This window comes from Chenopodium album, chromosome 23, assembly GCF_948465745.1.
Source record: "Chenopodium album chromosome 23, dcCheAlbu1.1, whole genome shotgun sequence".
NCBI lineage: Eukaryota > Viridiplantae > Streptophyta > Magnoliopsida > Caryophyllales > Amaranthaceae > Chenopodium > Chenopodium album.
Genome location: NC_137856.1, coordinates 2,155,824 through 2,166,862, shown reverse-complemented (window position 1 = coordinate 2,166,862; position 11,039 = coordinate 2,155,824). Strand labels below are relative to the sequence as shown.

Genomic DNA, 11,039 nt, shown 5'->3' with positions numbered 1-11,039 from the left:
GAAAGTTCAAGTATTGTAAGTAACAACTATATGTAATACGTAGATTTGTGCGCTAAATGTTCTTCAGTAGTCCACTCCTATTCCAGCCGTTTCCATTTTAGTTATACGGTACTATATATATATGACTCTATGAGCTAGAGGTGTGGAGTATGGACTATGTATGGACTTATAGAGCATACGAAATCATTTAATTGCATGAAATTATACAAATTAAAAGCCGGCAAAGTCTTATACTACGTAATAAAAATAAAGTTGTTGGTACGTTTCATGATGTTGTAACAGTGAAACACGATTGCATGGGGTATTAAGTAAGGAGCATATGAAAAAAGTTCATAAAATTATTAATCTGACAGTAGTAGTAGTGCCAGATGATTGAGCCAAAAAGTTGAAATCAATTCAATTGTACGTTGATATACAATACAATACCAATATCATATCATGTTAATTGCTACTCCGTAATAATAAGTAGCTAGCTAGCTAAGGCTGGTCCATGAGTACGTGGTGGTGGCCTATTAAGTAACTGTTACATCTACTGTATAAGCTAGGAGAATTAGAGAAAGTTGTACATGATGTGTGCATAAAGTAAATTTATTTGCTAAGGAACAATCTATACTATACCGTGATGAGCGCCAACAATATAATTATTATATTGGCGGTTCTCCGTTCTCGTTAGGCTTTATACTGTTTACTAATTCGCCAATTCGGATCAGGTTTATCTATACAAGATTCCAATCAAAAGAATATTCCAATCAAGAGTTTTGTAAAAGTTGTTTATATGATGTAATTATCTATTTAACACTAATTTTAGCATAATTCAATTGACTTCTCAACATCCGTCATAAAATCTACCCTTTGTGTTTCAAAACAAAAGGAATCTAAATTATAAGTCAAAATTAATAAAACAACGATAGTACACATTATTAATAATAAAACCCATCATTTTCATAGTAATAATTATATATAGCAAAAATATCAAAAATAATACAAGAAATAATAATTGTGAAAGAGAAGTACTACTACCACAAATTTTGTTATAACATGAAGAATTGATAAGAAATTATAAAAAAAAAAAAAAATGGGGGCCATAATAATAAATGAAAAAAGCAAAGTGGGGATAGATAAGCCTTGATTTATTATTGTTTGCGCGTAAAGAAGTTCAAAATAGATTCTCTTATCAGTCATCAGAAAGAGATGTAGTGGGAGAAGTTGTTGACCAAAATAATCTATTTTTAGTTTAATTTTTATTTTTATTTTTGTTGTCAGAGAAAATGTATGTATGTGTCGTTGCTTTTGAGGACGAAGATGTGATCAGCTTATGATCGGGTCAGATAAAGCCCAACCCTATTTTTGGATTATTTTACTTTTTATAAAGAATTTGATTTAATCATGGTGGGCACCTTTTTCTATCCATTAATGTATAAAATGGTGTTAATGAGATTTGTGAAGTAATAATGTGGACTGTGGAGTGAGTTTATGTGATCGTGTTCATACTACATTCAAATGTGTAATAGATATAGGCCCTATTCTTTTAAGCTTTTAGATAGATCAGAGCAGATTTGTAATAGAGTTAATAATACGAAGTTATACAATTCCCATATGAATACATAATACGGTAATGTGCTTAGTTGCTTACTTAGTCCAATAAAGAATTTTTTGGAAATTGAGCGTTCTACTAGATTCTTATTACTCAATTAACCAAACAAATTTACTTTTAAATAAAATATTTTAAAAATCAAGAATTATTTAACAATTGTAATTTGTAACTCTTAAAAATGGTTACTACGTTTAACCAGACAAAATCTAATTATGCCATACCAAGCCAAATAGGCTAAACACTAGCATGTCTAGCAATGACTATTTTACATTGTACACAATTATCTTCACTGGACAATTAGCTATGCATTGACAAGAATGTGAAGGATCAAATTAAGTTGACACTTTTTAGAATGTTCATAACTAATTATCGAATTACTCATAAGCCACAATCTATATGAATTGGGTTATGTTACATTGTACATACTAAGACCTTTTGCCTAGGTACACACTCGCCTCCTACTAAATCTATTAATATATGTCTCCAACTTCATAAGTTAATTATCTAGGACCGGAGGAATTATACGGTACGACTTAAAAAAACGGAGGAAGTAGCAAATTAGATTATAACAATAGTGATTAGACAAAGGGATGATGATGAGGTGTAAATTAGGTCCCATGCAAAAATGGTTTAAAACATAAATAAAAAGAAAATGAAAAGTGGGGTCAAAGATAAGATAAAAGTGGGGCCAGTCTGACTTACAGTAGTCGTAATCAAGTAGGAGGGGGGACTTGGACTTGGAAGACGGGGCTGCTCTTAAACAATCAGATGTTGACATCTTCTCTTTTGTGTTGTGTTATGTGCATTCTCTTTTTGTCTTTTTTTTTTTTTTTTTTTTTAAAAAATAAATAAATTCTGACTATTTTGCGGTGGATTTGTCTTTCTTGGGCCCACCTTTTGATTACGTCATGATGACACTTGCATTGCATCACTTCTTCTAGTTGGTTTTTTTTTTGTTTAAAAAAAAAATAAAAGGAAAATTCAGTCCCTTCCCCCAAGAAGAAGTTGATGAGTTTGTAAAGTGATGATTTTGAGAAAGGATATAAATTAAATTCATGTTCTTTATTTCATAATTCATTTATTACTCCGTACTGTGATTAATTATACTTATGTGATTTTACTCTCTGTTTCGATATAAATGGCTTAATTTGACCAATAATTTTATCACGCAAAACTTTGACAAATGCTATAATATCTTTGATTATCGTTGAGTTCGAATTACTTTCGTTGTTTTTTAGTTCAAATGCAAGTATTAGACTACATATTTTTCACGACATAATTCCTGCATGACTATATTCATACCTTAGTTTTTAACAAAATACTCCGTATAACCTAAATCTAGGATGAGAATATTCTACGGATATTCTTTATCAGTAAATTTATTTTGCATGAACATATGTTACATATCAATATGTACATAATCACCTTAGCTTGATAGAAATTACATGATTGGTAAATAAAAATCTTCAAGTTGATACAGTATAAATGACAACAGGCCGACATTTGGTTGGATCCATATCTTTACTTTTCCATGATTAATTATATTTAATTCCCCGTCAAACAAGGGTTGTACACAAACTCTAGATGAGGTGACTTAATATTAACTAGCATTTTGGCCCGTTCGATGCACGGGTTCATATTTAGGTTATTTTATATGTAGGTATGTTTTTCAGTAGTTGAAACTTGTGATATGAAATACGAACTAATTGTTTCATTGCTAAAACTTAAAAGGAAAAAAAGAATGAGGGTAGAAATGGGGAAAAAAAATAAAAGAATTTAGTTACATATATATACATGAAGACTATAGGATATGAAATGACATATTGGTTTAAGTTATATTTTAAGTCTATTAGTTGAAAAGACAATTTTTATATAATTCAATTCATATGTTTATGTGATGTATATTAATTGGTTCAACTTTATTTTATTATGATGGAAATGAAACACTTCATTTTCATAATTGAATTTGCAAGTTATAGAATGTATAAAGACTTAAACTAAAAGATTAAAAGGGGTGACATGTGTCATGTGTGGTAGTGAGTGACTTGTGATGACATGTGTCATATGAAAAATTATGGTTTGTGTTTTTAAATACTAAGTATAGATGAATTAATCTACTTTAGTGGGTAGAAAGAGTCATTCTTTTTTAGAACTAATTAAGATACTGTGCTACTAACCAAAAAGCAGTGTTAACAATCTACTGTTTAGATTCAGTGTAAACTACAATTACTCTTGTATCCATTTCATCCATCAAAGGCTTATGAACTAATCAAATTTTGATAATTAAGTACAACTCATTACAAGAAAATAAATTTTGTTTTACAAAGTACAAATTCGACTTTATATAACATTTAAAAATTGAATATATTTACAAATATCATGAGTTTTACAATTTTATTAGTATTTGATAAGCCGAAATCCACAAACAAATCAAACTCTTTCATATCAATGTGACGCTGTGTTAGATTTCTAAGCCAGAGAATTAATAATCTAAAACCAACTCAATTACATTGATCACCCGTCCCGCCGCTGGCGAAAGTGATGTTGTATCATAATTTCATATCATTTAACAAGACAATAGACAATTAGTAGTCCAACAATTTAGGTCTTGACCCCTTAGTTAAAATTTGATAAATGCATTTGTACAAGAATGTCGCTTTTTATCATAATTATTGAGACTAAAGCATTGCATTGAACAATTTCAACAAGTCTACGTATGATAGTGAAGTGAAAACTCAATTTAATATTTGTTTTTATTAATTTTTTTTTCAATTTTATCAAAAACTTGTTCAACTTTCAGCAAACAAGAAATTCAATTTTAATTTAATTCTTTTGTAGGGGACTCCCTAAAATTGACTAGTAAATTAATGGGCCATGTAGAAAGTTAGAAATGTAGACATTGGGCCCACTTATTTATAAGAAGGGCCAAATCAACTATGCTTAATTCGTTACACGTGTCTTGTTAGGCCCACAAAGGCCCAATGGTCTACATCTTGCTGACTTATCATCGTTGACATCATTAATTACACAAAATTTAGCCTAATTAAATTCATATTTTAGGACGTGGAAAAGATAAGCCGATAATAAAACAAATTTTAGCTATCAATGGACATCTACGTAAACTAGATTAATGTGAAAAGACATGTAACAATGATATTTGAAAGTTTGAATCCATAATATTGATTGATGATTGCATATTTGCAAATTGCAATACAAGTTTAATGCTAATCGACTTTGTTGAGGTCCGAAGAATTGTATTTGAGATATGTGATCGAATTTCGTCTATATCCTTATGGATGTCTATTCTAATAATACATTCAAATCACAAGATTCACAGCAATATGATTGCATAGACTCCAATTTAAATTTGGTTAAATATTTATTCGTAGTTTTAATGTCAATTTCATTTCAATTCTTTGTAGCTACAGATGTGACATAATTTGATGATATTGTTTTAATTCCAAGTACTACTAATCATGTCTAAAGTCTCTTCTACAAGCTATTCTTTGGGCGAATACTTCGTTTCGCAATCAAATCTTTGCCCTATCTAAAATTGATTTCATAGTCCCCATAACTTGAGCCTTAATTGAAGAAATATAGAGGAATTGTCTTTTAAAGAGTATATATGTCAAATATGATGTCTGTATTCTACATAAATACATCATATGCCTACTAATTACTTTACTCTTTCTAAAGATAATTAGCAGTTGACTAGCTTACTAATAGCAATTGGGTAAAAACAATGCCTTCACTTTAACTGCCCACATGAGTGCACCAAGAAGTTATTTATGCTCAAGGAATAAAACCGCTTGCATTACCGTTGTGCTTACCTACAAGGGTTACAGCTCTACAGGGATCCAAGAATAATTCCACCGATGAAGCAGTGCATCTATCAGACATCACTCAGCGTGTGGGGATGCATGTTGTGCACACAGAGTGGAAAAAATCCCTATGTGTACCTTCTTTTCGGAACACCTAGGACCCTCAAGTGTAATGGTGCATGTAACAAAATTCTCATGTTATAGAAGGCATGGGAATATTAGGAAGTCAGAATAAGAGGATCCTCATACGATATGTGAACCAACAAAGTTGAGAGATACAACACATTTAATCAAGACCATGAAGAAAATACCGGCATCATGAGAATAATATGCATGGCAACACTCGGACTTTCTATGTTCCACAACAGCTCAGAGAGATGAGGGGGTGTAGAAGGGCAAACTGAAAACAGCTTCCTTAACAACACAATGCCCACTCAAATGATGCATGTTTTATTGTCCAGTTCGGATGAAAGTAAAATGATCATAAAGCGCCACATTTTGAGGTTGTTGGTCAGTGATCACGATCAGCGTAGTAATAGCACCATGTGTAGATTCCAGTGCCTCAGGAAAGTGAAGTTTCATATTCATTATGTAGAGTGTATATTATCACCTAACCTGAATGCAAATTTTCTGACACTGAATGCATGCTGTATTTAGTTAATGAAAGAAATAAATTGCAGTAAAAAGTATGATGTTACATTAAACAATGATTAGAAAAGGTTCAGAAACATACTTATTTTGTGACCACTTCTTTGTGAGCTTTATATGATAGGATCACGTTCCATATTACAGCGACAAAATTGGAAGCAAGAACCTGATAATCAGACCACAAATTGATAAAATCAAGATATGCTACACTATCACAATTACAATTTAATCATGATCAGACAAGGACAACAACAAAGCTTGAACCTGGCAGGATGTTTATGCTCGATAACTGAAAACTAGTCAGTGACTATCAAGGGTTTAAAGGGCTTAATAAAAATAAACTATGACCGTTAATTCCTCTCAGTGACCAAAGTCAGGGTAATCCTCACCTTCCCTAACATCTATGTGGATTAAAAGAATCAGTTGAGCACAATATTACTCCATACGAGACCACATCCGATGCCTGATTTTGATGAAAACTTGGGAAGTTTAAACATACAAAGCATATTGAATGGTTTGCTAATACCTATAAGTTCTATAACTTCTTCTCCCTCCACCCATCCCACTTTCTGCTGATACTTGACAAAGTATGCACATTGTACCTATTACATGTATGAAATTAAGGTCTTCAAGAAGGGTTAGGAGCACTAGAACACGATAATGCTCATGTCTATAGACAGTTGCCCCCTAAACCAACTACAATTTGCCAATGGAACAGTCAGGGATCATAGCTTAGTCCATCCAGTTGGGCCAAAATGGTAATTTTTACCTTCAATAAGAGTACACACTAATAGTGCCATTGTAACTTCAATTGGTACAATTACCCTTTCAAATAGTATTAAGGAATGTTCAAATGATACTATAATTGCCTTCCTTTTTTCTCTCTCCTCAATGTCCCCACCGGGCCACCCTCTACCCGGCTGTTACAAGACTTCCAACCCCTGAGAACATTACAGGCTTATAGCTTATTCTCCCCAAATGATCCCCACCTCTCTCTTGCTCTCTGTCCTTATTATCCCCAAATGATCCCCACCTCTCTCTTGCTCTCTGTCTCTCCTCTTTACCTCTTTTTATTTACTAGTATTTATTCATTTATTTGTTGTTTGTGTCCAAGATGGACTGAAGATGCTATTGCTTAGCACTTCCCCGGACATGAAATATCAGGTGACTCTAGAGGATCAACCACCACAGACTGATTGAGGGTAAAATTGCTAGTATACAAAATATCAGCAGTGCAAAACAGAGAAAATTGCCTAAAAACTTAAATATTATGTAGAATAGGAGCATTGTTTCAAAAAAAATGTAGAATAGGAGCATAGAGACAAATGAATCATGCATCTGCATATTAAAAAAAAAAAACACAAGAGGAACTTCCAGATATGCAAAATGTAAAAAAAGCTCTTAGCTAACACATCAAAATTAATTCAGTTCCCTCGTTTCTTATGTTCAGTTATGAATAGCACCTACTCCCAAGGAGGGTAAGATGCACTTGGTCAAAACCAAGCTTGATGCCCAGCATGACCTTTAGGCAAACTGAGCATTGGTTAGGTTAGGGTAGTAACTCCTTACCATCCTCAAAGGGGGAAAAAGATGAAGGCAAAACCACTTTATGCACAAATAAGAATATAAGATAAAATGAACTTCCACAATATCATATTTACATACCTGAAATTGTTGGGGAACAAAACGGAAGTTCAAAAACTGGAATGGTATCCACAATTTCCAATTAGCAATCACAGATGAAACCCATTCCTGAAAGCAATTAAACTTCTATTAATATGACTGTATTTCTGAAGGTGCAAAATTACCGTAATAACAATCCCAGGCCCTATTTATGGTTAAAGCAATGGAAGGACAGAGGAAACTAATAAAAAATAACTACACAAACCTGCTTAAGCTTAGGCACAACTTCTGAAGGCCTTCCTTCCAATGTGATCAATGTAGAGAGAAAAGTTCCGATAAAGATAGGTGCAAAGATGAACTGCAAAAGATATGATTCCATCCTTGAGTAACATTTGCAAGCGTAGAAAAGGAACATTATAAAAGCTATGAATATTGCTGACAGGATAGGCCGAAATATATAGGGAAAAGTTTATATACATAAGACAAACAATGTATAGAAATAACCTGATCGAGTATAAGACGCAGGAAAGCACCAGAAGCTCCAGGTAAAGTGACCAATTTACTAAGATATAAGTACCTAGTTACATGAAATAGCAACATTTAGAAGGTCACATACACCAAAAACAACATATGAAAAGATTAACATTACCAAAAGTAAAGTAAAATAGCACTGTATTGACTGAAAACATACAGTGTTTGCTGAACTAATAAGTGTAAGCCACAACAGAACTTTGAAATCATATATACAGGATGTTTAAATGCTGAAGTCATACCAATAATGCAGTGTTGGGCCCACCAAAACCAGCCCTAAAAAGGTGAACATGGAGGTCCTTTTGTAATCCGGCGTTGAGACTTTATCTATAGCAAGCTGTATGAGCAACATGCCTCTGTCAATTAAACTAAAACAATTACACCCACATACTAAAGCAAGCCACTAATACCAAAGACCAAATATTATATGTGTAGCACAATTTGACAATTTACCAACAATTAGGGTCGCGACACAGAAATGCAAATTAAGGCATATGGAAGATGCACTTGAAGTATCTCTAAGAAGTCATACTAAAATTTTCCCACAGTAGGTTTACCCAAAAACTTCCACAACTTAAAAAACTTGAACAGTCACAGAAACTGATACACAAAATTACACAACATGAAGTATACTGCCCAGCCATGTTGAGAGGAGAAGCATTTTAACATGAGTCTTTTTTGAGACTAGTCCACCAAACCAACAGCTCCAAATCAAAAATAGGCAACGATTGTGAAAATACACAGTGAATTGGATGAAAACAACAAAATAATTCAACCTTCCCTGTGAAAATGGTAACAGAGAAGCGAGAAGTCATACCTGGCAAATCAAGTCTCCAACAAAGTTTAACAATGCAGAAGTCACAGCTTTCGTCAAGACAGGAGACTTCACTAGAAGATCCATGTACCTGTAACCCAATGAATTAGCATCTGTGAATATTGGTAAAGTATTCTAAGAAAAATTGCGCAAACACTAATTCAGCAATTTCCAACTAACAACAACTGTAGCTGCTAAAGGCATACATAATTATGCAACAGCCTGTGTATAGCCTTAACAAAAACCTCAAGTAAAGCCTGATGCAAACGTCTCGTGGTTGAAGCTTCTAGGTTTATACTTGACTAAAATTTAACAAATAAAAATACTCGGCATCAATTTAAGAAACAAAGGGCATGTGAGTCGTAGCCTAGCAAGTTCATAACCATTGAATGGCAGACTAGCATGTTTATAAATATTTTTTTCTTTTGAAAAATTAACATTGATAGAGTACATGCATCAAGTAAAATTCTACTGAAACAATCTGATTTAGTTCATTATATACAAAGCAATATAATTCTAACAACCTCATCAAACTTTATTGACCAAGCACCTTTTTATTTCCATTGATGCCAACAAACCAAAAAAAAATCGTGTAGAACTTGCTGATGCAACTAAGAGTAAGTCTGCTGTGTGAAATAGCACTATAGACAAGTTACCCGAGGGGGGATCGGGGGACGCAGCACCTGCTAAAAAAAGTAGATGGCTCATACATAGTACTGTATTATTTCTACGCAGCACAACAAAATCAAGTTTCCAATCTTCTAATTCCCTTCTTCATTGCTCACTTCCGAATTGACAATGTCAAGATTATCGAAACCAATGAGTCTTATAGAGTTATAGGCAGTAGCAACAACACAACTATACAGCCAGCTAAAAATTACCAGCTCATTTCCCTGAGATGATAAACTCAAAGATAATCAAGTCTCGATATAACTCATATAAGCAACCAAGCCTATGTTTTTCATCCAATTCAATCACCAATCAAAATCACATCCACACCCCCACTACATATTAATACTATGACAAAAAAATCATTTCGTTTTTCCTTGTTCTTTTTTGGATCATCATAAATTAACATAGAAACCATTAATCACTGTCAATAACATAAATCTCTAAGAGAAGGAGTCCTAGAGTCCTAATACTCCCAAAGCACAAACATAATAATTTCTTCTTTCACTTCAATTGAGCTCATACCCACCTCCTTGACTCCTTCTACATACCAATACCATCACAATGCAATAACTTTCTTTTCACTTCATTACTCTGAATTGTCTAATGCAACATTTTTCATTGTCATACTTTATGAAGCTCAAATATTACTCCAATCATATCCTTAATTCCTTATACATAAACATGATTTTCTTCATTTACTTTAATTTCGACTACTTCATACACTTTATTTCACAATTTAATCAATTCTATCACCACATTCTAACCATAGTAACACAAAATAAGCACAATTATCCACTAAAAATTCAATACTTTAAAAAAAATTCAAAAAAGCAATTAAAGATAAAGCTTGAAACTTTACCAAGAAAGCAAACTCCATTTAGACTGATTCCCACCATCACCACCAACACCATCATCACCGGACCCACCAAACCCTCCTCCGCCATTACCACCGGTAGAGCCGCCGGACCCACCACCGGAAACCGCAGAAATTCGGGAATAACCCATAAATTTAAAACTCAACCCAGTAAACCCCAACTCCTTGTTACTGCAAATTGAGTTGAATTTTTGAAGTGGGTTTGGTGAAATTGAGTTGAATTTGGGAGGAGGAGTGAGAATTGAAGAATGAGGGAGGAATAAAGGGGTTTTCCGGAGATTTGCTGTGGAGGTGAGAATCATTTTCTGGTGTTTGTTTAAGGTGATAATATGGTGGTTTCTGAGGGAATATTTTGGTAACTGCTACAATGTCAACAAATTCACAAGGGTTTTTGTTGGGGTTATGGAGGGAGCCAAATTATGTTTAATCCAAATTGGCATGAAATTGGCCTTTTGTTGTATT

The 11,039-nt window shown here is 33.3% G+C and overlaps 1 protein-coding gene across 3 annotated transcripts; it reads right to left on the bottom strand.

The window, feature by feature from the left end:
- Positions 1–5,631: 5,631 nt before the first annotated feature.
- Positions 5,632–11,039, bottom strand: LOC145608738 (protein sym-1-like). 3 transcript variants are annotated; one of them, XM_081664343.1, is made up of 8 exons: positions 10,563–11,039; positions 9,035–9,122; positions 8,460–8,554; positions 8,191–8,263; positions 7,952–8,044; positions 7,729–7,815; positions 6,149–6,229; positions 5,632–6,051 (listed from the first exon to the last, which is right to left on the bottom strand). In XM_081664343.1, the coding sequence occupies exons 1-7, from the start codon at positions 10,877–10,879 to the stop codon at positions 6,149–6,151; spliced, it is 834 nt and encodes a 277-aa protein (XP_081520469.1). In that variant the 5' UTR covers positions 10,880–11,039; the 3' UTR covers positions 5,632–6,051. The 3 variants fall into 3 exon arrangements, with proteins under 3 accessions (XP_081520469.1, XP_081520470.1, XP_081520471.1); XM_081664344.1 differs by having other exon boundaries at positions 5,632–6,030; XM_081664345.1 differs by having other exon boundaries at positions 5,632–6,025.